General features: G+C 39.7%; 1 protein-coding gene across 5 annotated transcripts in view; it reads left to right on the top strand.

Annotated features, from left to right (window-relative positions):
- wnk4a (WNK lysine deficient protein kinase 4a) overlaps nt 1-20,777 on the top strand; it is a 41,493-nt gene that overhangs the window by 14,229 nt on the left and 6,487 nt on the right. For 3 of the 5 annotated variants that reach the window (XM_034859802.1, XM_034859804.1, XM_034859799.1), the window contains exons 3-14: nt 2,801-2,973; nt 3,902-4,122; nt 5,643-5,800; nt 8,778-8,866; nt 9,721-9,940; nt 11,549-11,873; nt 13,062-13,213; nt 13,872-13,945; nt 15,414-15,549; nt 16,028-16,144; nt 17,797-17,970; nt 20,484-20,562. In XM_034859802.1, the coding sequence (XP_034715693.1) occupies nt 2,801-2,973; nt 3,902-4,122; nt 5,643-5,800; nt 8,778-8,866; nt 9,721-9,940; nt 11,549-11,873; nt 13,062-13,213; nt 13,872-13,945; nt 15,414-15,549; nt 16,028-16,144; nt 17,797-17,970; nt 20,484-20,562 (1,918 nt within the window). The remainder of the gene's footprint in view (nt 1-2,800; nt 2,974-3,901; nt 4,123-5,642; nt 5,801-8,777; nt 8,867-9,720; nt 9,941-11,548; nt 11,874-13,061; nt 13,214-13,871; nt 13,946-15,413; nt 15,550-16,027; nt 16,145-17,796; nt 17,971-20,483; nt 20,563-20,777) is intronic. The other 2 variants (XM_034859803.1, XM_034859801.1) reach the window with 1 other exon arrangement.

A 20,777-nucleotide genomic window follows, 5' to 3' on the forward strand; every position in this document is an offset into this window, starting at 1 on the left:
CAATGTTTTTGCCTTGATTTTTCAAAGAGGGGGGGGGGGGGAGAGAGGTGGCGGCAGATAGAAAACGTTAGATAGATTGATATCATTGAAACATACTATAGTTCTCTTAAATGATAAATATTCATGTCTATTAGACCGATTAGTTGGTCATATTAAGAAAACAATCTCAGTCAAACTGAAGCACTCCTGTGTGGTGACTTTTCCAATTCTGGTGTTCTGTTTTTACTGGGAGCAGATTATGTCACCCTGAAATCAGCCATCACCAATAACAATACATAACAGTATCACACTATTAACAAAGTTCACTTGTTGTTTCCATCTGTACTTAATTTTCCACTTCTTTGACATTTTACATCTCCTTGGTTTATTGGACAGATTTTTGATGAGTCACATGAAATATCTAGTTTGGTGAACTCCTCCGATTTAATGAGCTGTGTTGTTGCCACAGCAGGACTTTTGTTTTTACCTCTGAAGTTGCCAAATGTTGCCTGTATTTTTCATTTTAGCATTCGGCAATTCAGCATGCCGAGCTCGAGTAAGTCCTGTGGTTCTGGATGTGTCAGAGTCAAGTGGCTCGGCTGCATGCCACAGCTAATGTGTGTTACTCTGACTGTGTGCTGCAAACAGCCGCAGAACGGGCGACTATCAACAGGAGACAAAGCTCGCCGCACAGGGGTCTGGTGTTATCCTGCTTAGACACATAAATATCCAGATGCAAATCAATCCATAAACCCACTGACTCCCCCAGGCTTACGCACAAATTGCACACTCACACTTTTGCATTTACCCCATAATGTGTGTGTTTTTCACATACAGTGATAAACCTCAATGTCCTCACTGTCTGTACAAGTTTTTAAGGTCCTTAAAGCTAATTTGAGCGTATGAAGCTCAAATTACATTAAAGATGACTTGACATAATCAGAGAATTCGTGAACATTTGTACCAAATAACAGCCTTTTAAAAACCCTGGTGACATTTTAAACAAATTATAGTTATTACATAGTAATTCTGACAATGGTCTTGCATACAAGGAATAAGCTGCAGTCTGGGTTTACACCATGAACTGATCACTAGCCACCTGAATGCAAAGCACTCAGTCAGAAGTTTCCTGGGTCTTTGAGTTGCTGGTGTACTGGAATATGACAGCTTGACAGGTGACTGACGCAGGTAAAACGGGTCTTGTGTTGTGTGATTTCATACAGGGCAGGTAATCAAAAAGCCTGATTGATGCAGCAGCTTAGCTTTAGCAACAGTCCCCCACTGGGAAGCAGCAGAGACAAAGGACAGAGAGAGAGAGAGAGAGTTGCAATGGTCAAGTTGATTGTAAGCATAAACATATGCAGGGCCTTTTTCCCAGAATTCCACCTCAATGCTGGATTCATGGCCCTGAAGTCTCCCAGGAGTTTTCCACTAACCACTGACCACAGCCAGAGTTACTCCAACAGCAACTACATTGAGCCATTCATCCTAGAGGAAATACAAAAATGTCTTTGTTCATCTAGAGTGATTGCAGTGTTTAGTTCACTTTAATATGGATTCAGAAACCTCCCCCCTAAATCATATAAAAATAATTGTAATTATGTAACTGTAGGGTCATCCAGATGGATGAACCTATGGTTTACAGAGCTGCAGCAAGCTCTTTAGATTGTTAGAAGTGATTTATTATAATCAATTCCTAGTATTTGCATGCTGGGTTTATTGCTACCTACTTCCCTAACCGTACATAACCCTGACAAGACCAGTGCTCGGCAACTTAACTGTCAACACAACTGCATGTTTATGGTGGACAAAACAATCTTACCTCAAGGTCCATTGTGTGGTGCTTTTAAGCACATCACACGACCTTTATCAGCAGATGCAGTTTGGCCAGTTTTCATTACATTTTAGATGTTTAAATATCTTTAAGGACTTCTCGTTCGTATAGGCTTAAAACGTTTTGCTTCAAAGTTTATGACCTTGGAAACAAAACAGTTTTAATTCAATGTCTTTCTTCTTTTTTAGCTGTTCTGGAGTATATAACTCTTTTATCTCAGTGAAGATCAGATCCTTGGAGTATGCGTCTTATGTGTTGAGGATAAACCTTTCATTCCTGGTTTTGAGAAACCTGAATATTGTGGTATATAAACCTTAAAAAAACATGATTTGCTGCGTGTGCAGGTGCAGTCTTAACTCAAGTTGTAACTGAATTGCCAGTAAAATAAAAAACATTGAATATTGGACATTAAGAGATGTAATTGTGGTGTACACGCTGGACCAAAAGTGAAATTCGGACGCTCTTTTTTTTTTTTTACTGGTTATAAAAGTCAGCAGAGCAGTAAATACAGCAATGCTGTGAATTTCTAGCCCGGTTCCACACTTCAGAATCACATGATTTTCATGAAAAAAGGTTGTAGAGCATGATAACTTCTCCTGGCACCCAATAACAGTTTTAGTGTTTATTATTAATGAAAGTGGGGTAGATACATTAGTTGCAACAAAACAAAATACTTCCCTTCCAAGCAGACGCTTGCTAACATACCATGAATGCAATGTCAGGCTGAATGAATGATGTAAAAAACTAAATGGCAATTCTGATCCTCACGCTCATGAATTTCCCCCCAGGGATCAACAAAGTCTTACTTTATCAACTGCTGAGGTTACGCAGTCGTTACAGAAATGACAGTGGTTAAGATGCCGAAGAACCAAAGACACACCTATGCATTACTCATGTTTCATGTGAATATACAGAATATACTCAGAACTCAGAACAGGGATACAACTGTGCATGTAAAGATACTCATAACAGTGGTTTTCTCTTCAGACCCGTAAACTGACCAAAGCAGAGCGGCAGCGTTTCAGTGAGGAGGTGGACATGCTGAAGGGCCTTCAGCACCCGAACATCGTCCGCTTCCACGACTCCTGGAAGTCGTCAGTAAAGGGCCAAAAGTGCATCATCCTGGTGACTGAACTCATGACTTCAGGCACGCTCAAAACGTGAGTCTCTCCCATAGACTGTTAATATAAATGGACAAAGCATTTGGTTCAGCTAAGTGCCTTAAACCTGCACTTAAATCTGAATTCCAGAAGGGGGCGACACGTGCGGTTGCAAAAGGAGGTTTTCTGTAGAAGTTTATGAGAAAGGGACTCACTTCTCACTTCATTTATTACTACCTCTGTAAACTTTTTCATAATGAGTTTATTGTCTTAATGGCTAGTTTTCAGTCTTCTGCAACACAATGATGTTGATATTTTGAATTATGGTCTTGTTGAGTTTAAAATAGCAGGCGGTGTTTTAGGGCTATGATGTGATTGACACTTTGCGGCCGGTCTTATATGTAATATAACTATTGGACAAAGATATGTTTAAAACCGAGCAAAGCTAAATCTTACCTGGAATTATGTTCGCTAACGTCGCAGACAGATACTGCCCAACAGTCTAGCTCGCTCCTCCCTCCCGTCTAAAATCGTCACATCGACAAGCAGGATGTAACGGCAGACTCACCAACTCATAGCAAATCACCACAAACCAATGTGTGACGTCACACATGATCTATCCGTTAATATTAACAGTCTATGGTCTCTCTGTCCAATTCCTCGTTAAACTGCTGTCATTTTAAAATGGATAAAAATCTCCATGCCTAAAAGCAGTTTTGTTTTTTTGTTAGATTTCTCAAATGGCAAATATCCTTTTTCCAAATAAAACTCTTTATGTCTTCCATAGAGAAGAGAATATTTGTGTCATGTTTGACACCTTGTCTTATGATAAAGGTTCAGGATAAAGAATACAATGTTCTGGGAGAGAATTCAGGAAACTGGCTCACTTTAAAACTTCCTCTTGGCTGTCAGAAAATGAGATTAATTATGTCTTTCTCTTCTTGCCTGTTTAGAAGAGAGTGTTTAGTCTTCTCCTCTTTTGTTTTAGGTACTTGAAGAGGTTCAAGGAGATGAAGCTGAAGCTGCTGCAGCGCTGGAGTCACCAGATCCTCAAAGGGCTTCATTTCCTGCACACACGTACTCCTCCCATCATCCACCGGGACCTCAAATGTGACAACATTTTCATCACCGGCCCCATCGGTTCTGTCAAGATAGGAGATCTGGGGCTGGCCACTCTCAAAAGTGCCTCTTTTGCTAAAAGTGTCATTGGTAAGTATACATTTGGTCAGATAATTTCCACAAATAACTCCTTCCACTGATAGGAGTTAATTGCATCTATTGCACAATTTTGCTTAACAGTTTATACAATTTCAAAAAGTTCTTTGGAAACGGGCGTAAACTCTATTTGATTTGGCACTGCAGCCTGTTCTGGAAACCTGCACGCTTAATTCTCCTGATTCAGTTCACAATTTTGCGGGAACCAATCACAAACTGGCTTATTTACCTTGCACGCTATCAGCGGATTTAACAATCTAATGATAGAGAAGCGATCCATTACATCTTTTTGTTTATATTCAACATAGTGGCGGCCACCAAAGCCCGCCGAGCGCAACAACCCGTTGATGCCGCTGTTGCTTCTGCGTCACCCGGATCGTTGGTCTAATTGGTTGAAGGACTATCCAATTGCGTACAGAATCATTTGAACTACGCCCGTTGGTCACACCTTTTGTGCAGAGAAACTACAGAGCAGACTCCCCAGACCAACGCTCTGTCTCAAATCTGTTGAGCTTGGCTTGGAATAAAGATTTCATTTAAATTCTTAAATGATCAGTTGTTTCTCATCTACTCTTCCCCTGCACACAAGCAGCCCTAACCATAAATGCCTCTGTTAAATGTCCTGCCTGCATTTGTTAATTACACAAATAGCTTTTAACTGCAGTTGAAATGTGTCCATCTGGTGCAGCCAGTACATGCAGGGAGTGTCAGCCATCTACACAGACTTGTTGACACTTGATTTGTGGAGAGTTTAATTTACCAGATCCAAATCAAGCACTGTATGTACTGGTTTTATGCACTGTATGTACTGGTTTTATTTTGATCCTTTTCACTGGAAACCACATGGCACATGGACAGAGTTTTTTATTCACTTTCAAACACTTTAGTTAGTCACTTGGAGAAAGCATGGAAGATGAGGAAACAATCCCTTAGAGCATTTCTTTTTTTTTTATTTAGCTTTGCCAAACATCATTTATTTACATTTATTTACATAAACATGTTACCTGGAATTATGTTGATGTATATATATAGCTGGCGAACATAGTGGAGCATTTTAGCTACTTAAGAGTCAGATATTTCCCTCAGGGGATGGTATAGAGCAAAACTGAGCTAAAAAGGGGGAACATAGTGGACTTCATTTATCAAGTGGCCAGAAGCAAGCCACCAAATTGAGGTTCCTGTTGCTCCCTGTCTGCTGGATGTGTAAAGAAGACACTGTTCATTCTTTTTTTAAGGATGATAAAACAGTATGTCAGGGTTGTGGTTACAGCTTGTTGTGCTTTCAAATATTAATAAATACAGTTTAATGTTTAGATGTGTTTTACAAGACATTTAAAAAAAGAAGAAGTTTATACTCGTTGATAGGTTATAGATTGTACTCATAGTCAATGAAGGTTTTACATGCTGCTAGTGTCTTATGGTTGATAGTGTCTTATGGGTGGAACATTGGGTGGTAGTAGTAGTACGACTGTAATAACTGTTGACCTTTACCTCTTCCCTTTGAACCATAATAGGAACACCAGAGTTCATGGCCCCAGAGATGTACGAGGAGAGGTACGACGAGGCGGTGGACGTCTACGCCTTCGGAATGTGCATCCTGGAGATGGCCACCTCGGAGTACCCGTACTCCGAGTGCCAAAACGCCGCGCAGATCTACCGCAAAGTCACCAGTGTGAGTAAAGCTAAGGGAGGGTGGACCACCTTGTTTTTTTGTTTAACCTGTATTTAATGTAGTTGTCCACATGTGTTTCTTCCATGTGCACACTGGAATTAAACCTTGAGGATATCTTATGTGTGTACGTCTGGCTATCCTGAATCTTTGGAAGGAGGTGACGCCCACGTTGAATGAAAGCCTAGTTTTGTCTATTAAAGGCTCACTGTTGCCCATTACGAGCTGACTGTGCAGAACCGTACCGTAATCTGACCACTTTTCTGTTTTCAAGCGGCAATCATGACGCAGTTGACACATTTGACTCACTGATTGCCAGTGTCTTTACCAGTTCAAAGATTCTTGTTTACTGGAATATTCCCTTCTCCCTGAGAAATGACCCATCAACACTGTTCTTTTGCATATGTTCTGTCTGAACTGCTTGTAATCCTTTCTAGATTTTTTTTTACTGTAAGCAAACGCAGATGTATTTGAAAATACGTCTGCTTTGTTCTTAGATATCTGAGGATGAAGAATCCCTGCCCTCTGCCCACGTACAGCATGCCAAACTAGATGACATCAGAAAGTTTTACACAGAAAGAAATGTGGGAGTTCTTAGAAGAAAAAAGAGCAGAAGTGTAGTGAGTTTTAAGACGTTACAACAGTGGCCTTAGGCTGCCGTATTTGAACTGTTCCCGTGTGCCAAGCACATAGATGACGCCACGGTGGGCAAAAGCAGGCGACGGTAGAATTATATGTTTTGGAAATTTTGTCTCACTCTCTACTCACACAAGGACGGCTGTTTCTTTTAGTGTGTGTCACATATTCAAAGCAAACAGTGCCTGTCGGAGGCTGGAAAGTGAGAAAGTGACAACGCCAACAAGTCGGAGTGGCTCTGGCACCTTCACAAACAAGACAACATAATAATGTTCCATGTGCAGTCGGAGACACATGCAACAACATTTACTAAAAAATCACATTATAAATGCCTTTAATAATTTGTTTATGTTCTACATTTATGGCAGTGCAGACGTAAATTTCTCAGTCTAAAACAAACACTAACCCATAAACCTCTCATTTATATGACTGACTTGTAGTTGAAGTCACTTACTATTAAAAGGGTCAGTGTAAGAAATATGGCTAGCTACAAGATTGTTTTGATTTATTCAAAGTGACTTCCAATAATTGCATTCAACAACAATATTCTTCATTAATTGATTAATTGTTTGGTTTTAACATTTTAGAAGATAGTAAAATGCACATCACATGTCCCAAGTGCCCATATTTGCATATTCAGATCTCTTGTTTTATCCGAACAACAGTACAAAACCCAGGGATTTTCAGTTCATTAAGAAAACCAGCAACTACTGAAATTTTAGGAGCTAAAGCGAGTGCATTTTTTGAACTTTTGTTTTAAAAATGACTGGAAAAAAACATTGTCTTTTTACCTGACTGTGCACAGGGACCTTATCCTGTTTAAACAGGAAAAGACTGTCTTTTCTATATCCTCTATTACAATTTTTCTTCCATCCAACAGTTTAGAACCATCAAAAAACTCTTTGGAAATAGGCTAAACATGCAAAATGACTAATGTTAAATTTATTAATGAAATTATTTTCGTTTAAATTATTAAAAGCTTCTTCAATTGCTTGAGATTCTTCCATTTTCTCCTGCTTGGATGGTTTAGGATTGTCTTCTTTCCCCTACACACAAACAACCCTTACCATAGTGGCCTCCGCTTACATTTGTGCCTGCATTTAAAATATATATACAGTATATATATTTTATATATTATACTTGATTCTGTGTGCAGGTGCATCCACATACTTGTGGCCGAATAGTGGATTTCAGTGGATTTGAGGTATACGTCAAAGAAAAACACATATTTTCTGCAAGACATAACCATGCTTTATTTAGATGTCCAATAAATGCTTTTGAAATAATTGTCATTAAAGCCTATTTTTCAAGATCTTGATCTCCATCACCACAGGAAAGAACCAGAGTCACAAATTCGATTTGAATAGTGGGAAAAGTGATTTATTCTGAAGATGCCTGTGAGGACACTGAAGCAAACTGCTCAAAACAAAGAAACTCCTCTCCTCCAGATCCTGAAAATCTCATTCGGGGCTCGCACTTTTTGTTTGTGTTTGCAATGAGTTTGGGTGAAATTATGATGTAACCCACATCACAATGAATTTTCTTTTGACAATAACAAAAGTCAAACTCACAAAACAATATTTCTCACAGCTGTGTCCTTTGTCGTACTTAAACGGAAGGCAGGAATATCTTGAGAAAATGATTTGTTGTCATAACAACAAAAGACAGCAATAACTGTGTGACATGTCAGTCTGTGAATGTGATAACACAGTGTATCATTCAGCGTTTCTGCTGCTAGATCAAATTATTTGGGTGTTTTGACCTTACATCAGATGGTTGCCTGGGTATCTGTAGGCCAAACATCTTTTTGACCTTGACGCATGCTTTCTAATCTGTATTTTTACAGGGATGGGAGCTCTGCTGTAATCTTATGTACATTCTCATGATAGCATTTGGGAAGAAAAAACACTCCCTCAATTCGTATAAGTGAGAGCTCCTGCCTGAAAGTGTTCTGTCTTGAGATAAACAGTCCATACAAGCTCCAGCTGTCAAGAGTTCCCTTGAAATATCTTGAAGGAGAGCATGTTGGGGTTTTTCCATTTTCACAAGTTCTTGGTATTGTTCCCCTCTGGTGTTGACATGATTGCAGAGCTGAATGTCATGCTGGCTAGTGGCAGATGTCACAAAGCAAAGGAGACCGTTAACATGCAGTGCAGATAGGAGTGTCTGTTACTGCTTTGATTAGATCCTCTTGAGAGGAGAACTGTGGGATAAATGTACATGGAAGAGATCATTGCTGCTGATAACTTATAATGTTAAAAGCTCAACCTCCCCTGGCACTTGATTCAGAATGAAGCTCGATAAAACAAAAAAACTAGTAAACCTCTTCTGGTTGTTTTCACAGGGAATAAAACCTGACAGTTTCTACAAAGTCAAAGTCCCAGAGCTCAAGGAGATCATTGAAGGCTGTATTCGTATGAACAACGATGAAAGGTACATATGAAAACGTACACTGTGATCAACAATAACACAATAACACACTACATGAATGATGTATATTTTGATCTTTATGTAGTGCACTAACCTATATTCCATTAGACTCTTTTCCTGTTTGTTGCTTTGTCCAGTAAACTATCAGGAGATTCTTGTCATAACTCAAGTAAATCATTTAAAAACAATCAGCACAAAAGTTTTAAAATAATTGAATCAGATTACATTTTTGTATTTTGTAACAGAATATTTGGGTCTAAAATGGGACATTAGGTGAAAAAGTACATAAACTATGACTTACGTACAGTGGATAAATGGGCTTTTTAGAGGTTAGTTTTCAGTGTTTTTCAACATATACTGCACTAAAATTTCATTTTGTATCTTTTCACCCATCCTTATTGCAGTTTTGTGATATCTAGGATTCTGCTACAGCTTCTAAAACATATAAGCATGAATATGAGTCACAAAGGAAGTAGTATTGGCTTTCAAAAACAATATATTTTATTTGAAAAACCAGGAGGATGACATTACCGATTTACAAATCTTTATTGTTTATGATCGACCAAAAACAGTCGCACTTATTATGGATTATGGATTTCATTTTGCACAAAATCCTGTTTTAGGTTTTGCAACCCTTTTTTTACGCTTCCTGTCTTTCACAAGGACATTTGGCTAGCTTCAACGGGCCTAAACAATTACCCTGTTGCACTGTTTATCAGCACGATCAGAACCTGCTGAAGGATGCAAATACATAATTAGTTATGGATGAATACAAATGATGAGAAACTACATTAATACATTGTCCGGGTTTAAAAACTGCGTACTGTGCCTTAAAGGAGACTCTTCCTATGCTGCAGGTACACTATTCAGGACCTCCTGGAGCACCCCTTCTTCCAGGAAAACAATGGCGTGCACGTGGAGCTGGCAGAGGAAGACGACATGGTGAAATCGGGTCTGAAGCTGTGGCTGCGCATGGACGACACCAAGAAGCTCCACGGGAAGTACAAGGACAACAACGCCATCGAGTTTCTCTTTGAGCTCTACAAAGACGTGCCCGAGGAGGTGTCTCAGGAGATGGTAGGCGGCACGTGAAGACAGGATGTTGTGAACCTTTTCATGATTTTCTTTTTTTCTTTTAAGATTATGTTTTGGGCATTTTCAGCCTTTATCTGCACAAGACAGCTGAAGACATGAAAGGGGAGAGAGAGGGGGAACAGCATGCAGCAAAGGGCCACAGGTCAGAGTCGAACCCGCGGCTGCTGTGTCGAGGAGTAAACCTCTATAGGAGTGTGCGCTAAACCAACTGAGCAACCCCGGCGCCCATTTTCTGCTTTTCTGACCCAGTTTGTTGCAACCATTAGTGAGGAAATTTAGTAATTGATCCCAGATCAACAGATACCAGCGACTTCAGCTCAACCCCCAGCATGTTCTCGGCCTCCACATCTAGTTTTATGATGATAGCCTTTTATGGGTTTTCTGGGAAAAGGCTGACTGGATGGTTAGTTAGTATTGGCGTAAATGGTTGGATAACAGCCTAAATTAGATCATCTTATAATTTATTTTGTTGCTAATTACTTTTCTCCTTCAGCTAAATTCTGAAATTCAAAAGGGAATGGGAGATGACACTCTGATTGGTTTATTACAGTTTTGCCCAAAACACACCTATGAGTAATAAAGACACTAGAAAAACCCTTTTGAACCATGTGCCAGGGCACGGAACCTTTTTTACAACGTCAAACTAGCAAAAGTGGATTTGGAGACGCACTAAACGCACATGCACCATGTGCTTCACGCCGTGCACTTAGATCGTTAAAATATGGCACTCTAAGTTGAATTACACATCAAAAGACAGTTTCAAGATGTTAAGGATTCAGTGGATATTGCTGATATAGTAACCTTTGACAATAATTTATTTAAAATGTACATACAGTTATCAAATTCGGAGACTCTGTCACAGGCTAAGGTAACATCACATCACAGAGTCTGACATTATTAGTGTAACTGACTTTATCTGTCTTTGGACACTTGACCCCAAACAGTAAAGCAGCCTCGCAAATGCACCCCGGCATCATTAGGCTTCTTTTACGGTTCTGTTATGACAGCAGAGACTTCAGCAAATGCACTCCAGCACATGAAGAGAACGCCTTGCAGAGTGTGTCAAGGGCAGTGCTCAACATTTAATCATCAGTGGTTGGAAATGTGAGTGTGTCTCAGGAAGCAGCTGAGGTCACGTCTTTAATAATTTAATGGCTCTCTTGCTTGTTACGAAACAGGCACTCATGTCCTTTAGAACCCCCCGCCCCTCCATAGAGGTCACTTTTAATGAAAATGCAAGTCACAATTCCTTACTTGTTTACCTCTTTGTGGTAGTTTTCATCAAGATCAAATCTGGTATCAGCAGGGGACATCTAGTCCGGCCAATCTGCTGTAATCTGACCATGTGTTGAGAGGCAGGTTTGGACGGAGTGTCCCACTCTGGTGGACTGGGTGTCACAAGAGGTTGCGCAAGACGGGAGAATGCAACCTGTGTGTGTTGGTTTTTACAAAACAACTATTGTTGGCACACAAGCTTTTATCACATCAAAGAAACAATCCTACACAAATTGTGTACGCATTGCAGCAGCACTCCATGGACCATGATGTATGCACATGTGTTTATGTTGTGCACTGAATTTTGTTATGCAGGTGGTACTTGGCTTTGTGTGTGAGGCAGACTTTAAGCTCGTGGCCAAGGCGATACGGGACAGAGTGGCGGCCATCAAGCGCCAGAGAGAGAAGCTGAGGCGGCACGCGGAGGAACGGAAGAAGAAGCAGGAGCAGGAAGCCATAGAAGAGGAAGCAGAGACACACCCTCCTTTACCTACAGTCAGCGAGCCCCAGACACCGGCCATCATCCTGTCCCCCGTCACCAGCTCTGTGGACTCTGGCATTAGCTCCAACTACCCTGCAGAGGCAGAGGAGCCCGAGGCAGACCAGCACTTCCACTTCAACAGCATGTCCTCTGCTAACTGTGAGCCGAGTCATATAACATCACATGCCATGAATAGTTTGTAGGCTGCCTCTGTCTGTGGTGGTTTTCATGCCTTCAGTTCACATTTTAAGGCTCATAAAACATTTGTAAATCCAATTGAAAATAGGAAATAGTAAAAAAAATAGTAGGGATATCAAATTTAAAACAAGGATGTTTCTCCTACAGTAGTTCCTGATGACTGAAGATATATAACGCCAATATTTCAACAGTGTTTTAATCCAAACGGCTCTGCAGTACCACAAATTTTTAAAGTTCTAGGATGGTAAATGTTAAAATAAATAATAAAAACAAGAAAAAATAAAAAGCTTTGCTTTTGTGTTGTTGTTATTAGTAGTAGTAGTAGTAGTAGTATTATCGTTATTAACATACCTTAGTATTATTAGCAACATTAACAATGCATCATATTTTTGAAGTTGTGCATATGTTTTGAAATTCTTTTTTAAAAATTTGAAATATCTGTCAGGTTAGTGTAATTTAGTAAAAATTACAATGTTTCCCTCTAAATTGTTGTTGAACGTAGCATAAAATTGTACTCAAGTAAAGTACCTTAATATTAGGTTAAATTTCAGCGCTGCCATGAAGGCCCCACTGCATACTGTAACTGACATTACGTGTCAGTCACATGTACATCAGAGTGGTGTATGAAAGTTCAACTTTTGACCTCTCAATTTGATTTGTTTTATGTTGACTGAAGTGTGGACTGAAATGTTTCTTGCTGCATTAGCTATACAATTGTAACGAACAGAGAGCTGTTGACATTGGAGGTGTACGTTGTAATGTGGCTTAGACTCAGACTTAGACTTTGACTTATAATACATTTTTTATTTATAATGCCCTTTACATTTCACAAGGAAATCTCAAAGGGCTAAATATCTATTTTGAACTGTGATTAGCTAAATTTTTCAGTCCCCAAAAGTCTTATCTCACAATGCACAGTGTGCTGTAGTTATTACATATTTCTCAGTTTTTATCTAAAACAACAATATTCTTGTTGGTGATCCTTGTGTATCAGTTTGGTCTTGTCTAAAGTATTGATCCTGTGTGTGTGTGCATGTGTGTGTTTGTGTGTGTGTATGTGTATGTGTGTGTGTGTGTGTGTGGGGGGGGGGAGTTAGTCATGGCACAGTTAATCACATGCTAATGGATTATGTCCTTTTGTTTAAACAGCTGACTGCGAGACAGACGGCTATCTGAGCTCCTCAGGGCTTCAGGATCTGCTGGAGGCCGGAAATTTCAACACGTCTGCGACCCCTCCCACCACACACACCAACACATCGGCTGCAAATGGTCTCTCCATCCCAGCCCTGCGCTTCCCTTCGGTGAGTGGCCTCAATGAAGAAGTTGTCATCAAAGGTTAGGGCGGAATAGCTTGGAGGCTTGGAGGTGTAATGCAGTGCCGACGGAGAGTCATTTGGACCAGCAGTGCTTTGAGCTACATTCAAACGTCCTCATGCTAAAATGCTCAAAATGACAATGCTAACATGCTGATGTTAAATAAGTATGTTTGGGAATCTCATTAAAACCTGAAATTTTTACCTAATTAGGGCACTAGATGAAATGTCAGGGGATCACCAAAGTTATTACAATTCATCCCGAGGAATGACATGAATATTTAAGTTGCAGGACATTTCACCACCCAAAAACTAAATCTCAACCAAATTTGGCTTCAGAACATTTCAGATAAAGTTTGATTAGATCCTCTCGACAAAGTAAGTAGGTGTCATCCTGTAGGGAACAAAAATGTGCCTATTACTTTGAAGCAATTGCCAAATAGAGGAATAAGTAATGAGTAATAAGAAATGAAACATTTGGTGTTGACATAACCATGGTGGTGTTGACAATGGTAAAATACTGTGTTGAAAATTCAGAATGTGGAACATGCTTCCTGCCTACTACTTTCCTAAAGAGAAAAAAAGGAAATTAGTAATTGTCTTTAATCCACATTCACCTAACCACTTCCCTCATTTCTATTTGCAGAGTATTGCAGTGTCCAGCAGCATAGAGCATGGCACCTCAAGGCCCACGAGTGGCTTCAACTCTCCTGTGGAAAGGTAGCTCAGGTTCTTCAGCCTTCTTTTACACAGTTTTTTAACATTCAAGGTACAATAAAGTTTAATAGTCCCTTCTTCATTGAAGTTAGAGGCCTGCAAATCAATGTAAATCTAGCAGACATTTCCAGTATTCCCTCTATAACTCCTCCTCCACATCTGTGGGGCTGCGACAACAAGCATGAGGCAATCAGTGGTTTTTGTAGTGAGGCAGAGTGGACCCTTGCAGGTTTCTGTATGATGTTGTGGAGGCCCAGTTTTCCCTGTTTTTGTTGGTGGGATGTTAAGGGAGAGAGCGGCTTCATTCTAAGCATTCCAAGCATTAGAAGGACAATGGATGAGAGTGTCGTCATATAGTCTCCATCTTCTTTTCAGACTTTATTAATTATATAATTATATAACAAATATTGAAAAAGGCCAATTTCTATTCTTTTAACATCTTCAAAGTGCTTGTTTTTTGTCCAACCAGCAGTCCAAAACCAATATGTATTCAGTTTCAAAGGAATGTAAAATAAACAAAATCTCGACTCAATCCATTTTCAAAACCAATGTCAATACATTTTAAAATTAATTTCTGTGCTTAAATACAGGTAATGTAGTTCAAAATATGTTGCCTATCAGTGTATATTTGGGTGGGATTCTCAATGTGCTATGGAACAAACCCAGTTCTTGTCAAAAGGTCTTTTACCCTTTAGTTTGTCCACCATGATGAGCTTAGGTGAGTAATATGTTTTAACAGCTTTGGCATGCACTGTTTGGGATCCATTCAATGATTCTTCCAATGAGAAAAAACATCGGATTACTGATGAGCACAACTGCATTCCATCTTAATCTGCAGTATCAACACAAATGTGTATTCTTAATGTCTGATTTCCACGTACTCTGTGTTTAAAGGTGAAAATGGACTTTACTTTGAACTAAGTTATCCGTGAGGTAGAGGTTTTTAAATAGAGACGGAAGGACGCTGCCAACCAGTAGGCCTGTAAATGTTTGCAGCCTGTGTTTGAGAGGTAGATGGAGGAGAGTCCGGGAACGCAGCCATCCAAAAAGACCCAGGAGACGCAATTAGCTGAACCAAAGGTTTATATGAAACATACTGAATGTTCTCCAGTTCTCTGAAACCTAAAACTTCTTCATTGTATAAATACAACAGATCACACAGACGTGTTGATTTTTTCAGACGAAACCCAACTTGTTATGGACTCTGAACAGGCCTTGTTAAACTCTTTTGTTTAACTCTGCTGTTTAAAAGCAAGAGACATGCCATTGGTACCCAAGACTTTATTTGACACGTCAGCGTGCTGTTTATTATTATATGTGATGTCAAGACCATCAACCATGATGGATGTTCAATTCACTTCTGTTGTAAGTGATGAATTTACTTTTTAAATTACTGCCTGGGAAATGTTTAGATGTTTTTGTTGCGGGTGTATTGTCTAACCAGTAGCATGTATAATTCATTTCTGTGCAGCTACGCCTCCGATGTGACTTCAGGCTTGAGCGACGGTTACGAGGGCCTATCTGAGAAGAGCGAGAAAACGGCTGCAAAGCGAACTGCTGGGAAGCTTTTCAGGAGGAGGTCGCGCTCAAGGCTGCGCATCACAGGGGTACAATAAAGCAAATGTTTTCTTTAATTACAACACTGCAAAAGCACATTGTAAACATATAAATCAAGCAGCTGGATCAAAATATTGAATTAGCGGATTATTTACGAGGGAGCGGTGAAGCTCCACCCGGTTTATGTAACGTTATCAATAGCTTTGCTGCTCTTTCCCCGGCAACCGCAGTACATTTCTCATTTGATCAGGACACTGTGGTTTTTTAACGAGCGTGTTTGGACAACAGACAGAGACAAACAGTTTATGCATAACCACATGTGCAAACAGAGGTGCAAAGATTGCAATACGCACTTGAACACACTTACAATTGATGTCTACATTTTTTCTCATAAACACACACACGCATGCATGCATGCATATAAAACCCATTGTTCCTCCCGTGTTTTGCACAGTGTTTGAGAGGGTGAACAGACACCTGTCATTACCATTGAAGTGCCATCTTGTCCATCCTGTCCCGTCTCTGCAGCTCTCTGATAAAGTGGACCGGGTGGTGGAGTGTCAACTTCAGACGCACAATGACAAGATGGTTACCTTCAAGTTTGACCTGGACGGAGATAACCCTGAAGACATTGCTGCTGTCATGGTGAGTCATTACTGGTCCTTAATGATCAACTGGTACCATATTGAGAATGTCAATGATAAAACACTTTGATCAAGTAAAAAAGGGGGGTTTGTTTTTGTCCCAGTTATGAATGACATTTTTTTTTTATTTGGCTTTGGACAAAATAAAAATTGCTTATATTTTGGTGAAGATTCGGACCATTGGAGCTTTTTAACCTTTAACTGTGCAAGAAGTAGTTAGAGTCTTTTAATCAATACTCTAAATAACAGGCTTAGGGAGTAACGGAAAACATGGAACGACACTGTGTAATTAGGGTACAATAAATTGGTAACTGTATTCCAGTAAAGTTACAAAGGAAATTCTTAGGACTCAGGCTTTAAGGCACCAATTATGTCAAATTAAATTTTAGTGAAATGTGTATTAAATGATGCAAAAGACATATCTTTAATTCATTTAATTTGATTGAACGGGACAGCCATAAAAACATGGGGTCTTGGGTTGAAATGTGAACATTGTAGAGCTTCAATGTAGAAATGGAACAGAATGTACATACTATATAATACTGTCAGGCGGTGTGGATGTTTTTCACATTAAAGCCAAATTTAGGAGGTATGAAGGGTCAATAAAGGAACTTATTAATCTTAGAGACAGCTGATAAGACTAACTTCCCATATCTCAGAATGTACTCATAAGTCATCCTGCTTCTAGTTGACAGCTTTTTGTTTGTTGATCCTATCTCTGGCTGATATTATATCTAACTTTCTGTGAAGTGAGTGACGCAGGTGAGCTGCCCCATCCCCCTGTTGTTGTCTTTAAGCTTTAGAGGTAGTGTACACATGCGTGGACCTATGTGAGCGAGGCGTGATGAGGCAGCAGCACTTTGTGTCCACTGAATGTCTTGTTTTCCTGACTCTTTAAAACACAGTGGACTTTTGTTTACTGAGTCTTGGCGGAGCAGTGGCGCTTGGCATCACAACAGCCCCTGTGGTTCTCAGTTCAGGAGTTTTAAATGAGCTGAATTATGCCATGCTGACAGGAAACAATCCCCCACGCTTCAACCCACAAACTGCTGTTGGATTGTGGATTTACATGAGATTATTTATGTATTTTTTCCTCCCAAAGAATAAGCATTAGCTGAGCGGAGGTGGGTGTGTCTTTGGGTGAGTGGGTAGATTTCATAGATGGACAACTATGAAGTATTCTTCCATCTATTCCTTTAAATTGATGGAAAATAACAAACACAATTTACTGTTTAAGAACTGTTTCAAGGTAGTTGTACTGTTTATTTTCTGCTACTTTGTACATCTTTACAAAATATTGTCTTTTGTAAAGTTACTCTAAACTTTTCAGAAGCCTGTGATGGACTTTTAAAATATGTTTTATTACATTTAACTCTCCATCTTCATATAAAGTAGATCAAATTAGAGCCACCTTGAACAGCTTTAACAGTAAAAGACTACAGTGCTACTAATAGAATGTATCATTACACTCACAAGGGACATTTTATTGGGCTAATAATACTTACAGTGTACTTTTTCTTATATTGAATAGATAAATGCCGGACTTTTATTATTAATATATAATGCTTACATTGTATTGCTACTTTTACAATGTAAACATCGGAAGAAGAAGTTTCTAAATGCTTCTTCCACCATTGTCCTTTTGCCTTCAAGGTACACAATGAGTTCATCCTGCCATCAGAGAAGGAAGGCTTCATCCATCGCATGGGCGACATCATCAAACGGGCCGAGGCTCTGATGGCCAAAGAGCATCCGGTCCACTCTAGCGGGCACCGGGTTCCCCAGCCTGCTTATCATAACAATGTTAACCCGTTGTCTTCCTCACAGGTCAGCCATCACACCTCCACATCGCAGCATTGTTGAGCACAAAGGAAGGAAGTAACTGTTTGACTGTGCTGTCCGATCATCATAAATTACATCAGCTATAGTGTGTCTAGCTGTTCTTCTCTCAGACAGGCCCATAAATATGGTGCAAATGGAAAGCTGTGGAGTAGTGCTACATTCCTACATTGGGAATAAAATAACCTCACTAGAGTGCTTTCTTCACTTTCCATAATCCCTCTTGAGACTTGCGCTAAAAGATACAAGGCTAAGTGTTTCTAAAACCCACTGAGGTAGTTCTTTCATTTAGAACATGATGTTACCAAAAGCAATAACGGCATAAATCCCTATGATATGTGGAAACATACCCCGTGCCTCCTTTTTTTCACGTTTGTTTGTTCCCCAAACCACAAAGCCTTTCCAGTGCCTACACAATAATGAACTTTCCAGCATATCTGCCCACATTCAATGGGTAAAATAAAATACGTTTGGCTTTATTAAGCCTTTCTGAATTGAGATTCTGTGAAACTGTCAAATGAGGACTTCAAGGAATTCAACAAAAAGAGTTGTTTGGAGCCGTGTCATCCTGTTCAAGATACAGTATGTCCGTTTAAAGTGTATACAGTGTGTTCCACTCTGTAGATCACACAGAACAAAATCTCCTTGTGCACTTTAGTTAAAATTATCTAAGATATTCAGAAATAATGAAGAAAAGGATAATGTAGGACAAATAAGAGCAGTAAACCTTTACCACAAACTATCTTACTTATTTCGACCCGTTGGCGACATAATTACCCTAAACCGCTGTGTACAAATCTTTCCTGGCTCCACTCCAAGACCAGATTCAAAACACTACATGGACCACATCCCTCACTGTCCAGCCAAAAAAACAGACCAACCTAGTCGAGTTAGAGAGAAACCCACAAGCCCAGAGAATCATCTATCTGTCTCTGTTCTGGCTGTTGTAACTCTGAGGTCGGGCACTATTCTCAGAGTTTTGGAAAGAGACACTGTGAACAGAAAAGCCATGCTTGTTTAGCTGTTGCTTGTTTCCTCTACCCACCACTTAAAGAACAAGACTAATAGTCTGCAGCCAAGCTAGCACCTCTGTGAGGCTTGACTTGGGCCCAGCAGTGCTTTGAGCTATGTGGTAACATGTTGATATAAAGCCGGTGTACTGTCATCACCAAAGACATGAGGATTCATCGTCTAGAAGCCACAAATGCCTGTGGAAAACCTAATGGCAATCCATTAAAAAGTTTTTAAAGGTCCCATGTAATGGGGGGGGGGCAAGGTGGAGGCTGGGGGTGTGGCCTTGAATAACTGCCACTTTGCTCGTTTGAAAGCCAGGGTGTCTCTCTGTCATGGGTGGACCAAATTCTCTGGCCGGACAATGCAGAAAAAGGGGAGGTAACCTCGCCCCTTATGACCTCATAAGGAGCAAGATGCCAGATGAGCCCATCAGAGCTTTCATTTCTTAAATGCAGAGCAGGATACCCAGGGCTCGGTTTATACCTATCACCATTTCTAGCCACTGGGGGACCATAGGCAGGCTGGGGGATGCATATTAATGTAAAAAAAACTCATAAAGTGAAATTTTCATGCAATGGGACCTTTAAGATATTTAATAGATCATCCTTTCTATCCCTGTGGCTAAAACAAAACAGCAACAACAAAAATTCTTAGTTTCAGAGCCAGATTACAGCAGCAATTTACCCAGATTATGAGGGTTAAATGATTTTACATAAAATCATCTGGTTAACAACATGGGATTTAACAGCTCTTTCACAAACTAACAATACATTCTTAATGACCGTCTTAGTATTAACTTTGTTATCCAATTAGATATATTGTACTAAGTAGTGGGCTAGGCCTCAGGGTCATCTATATCATTTGAAGTCTGAGGCCTCTATTGTTTTTGCTCCTTGCTTGAGGGGAATTTAATGGAGTTAACGTGTTAATGTAAATTCACGAGGGGTTACTAAAAAAAACAGTAAAACCATTCAACTTCTGTGCTTTTGAGGAAGCTTTGTCTGACAAAATTACCCAACATACTGTACATCACCTGGGTATTTTCACAGGAAAGCCTGCATTATTACCCTAGGATTTGGGTCTAATCAAAGATGCTAATAAGTGGCATTAAGAGTGTAAGTGCAGGATTGATTGTTTATAAAGCTTGTCCCAAAATGGGGACTCAAATTTATTAAATCTCAGCCTCTTCTGAATCGATTTGGTCTATTCCTGTTTTTGACATCTGTGTCTCAGAAGCCCCCCAATTTTATGAAAGTGAAATATGTAGTTCTGTTTCAAAGACATTTTTTGCATGCTGCATCAGGCATCATAGATGTAGTAAAATACTACCGTAGTATGACATTAATACAATAACAATACTCTCTAGTCCAGCTGCTACCCACCTGTTAGTGTTACTGATTAAACCTGCAAAGTAGTTTTATACTGCAGCTGAATCATACCATGGCTAGAAGTGGAGATTGAGTTTTATCAAATGTGCTCTCTTACAGCCTAATCTGCATACCCTGCCTCGACCACACTCCTATTCTCTTCCTGGTAAGTCTCTCAACTGGTCTGATGAATTTACAGGTAATCCACCCATTTAAAGGATAATGTCATGTTTGAGTTGATTAAATATGTCCGTAATGAAGCAAATGAATGTTTGCCATTTTTGTCATGTCATGAACGTCTAAAAATGAGTAACATAAAGTGTGGGTTAACTGCATTAAGGACTGTCTTTCTCACAGCCTGTCCAAATAACTTGCATTCCTTCGTTGCATTATTTTTAACTGTGCATGATCATT

This window comes from Etheostoma cragini, chromosome 21 (assembly GCF_013103735.1).
Source record: "Etheostoma cragini isolate CJK2018 chromosome 21, CSU_Ecrag_1.0, whole genome shotgun sequence".
In the NCBI taxonomy this organism is placed as follows: domain Eukaryota; kingdom Metazoa; phylum Chordata; class Actinopteri; order Perciformes; family Percidae; genus Etheostoma; species Etheostoma cragini.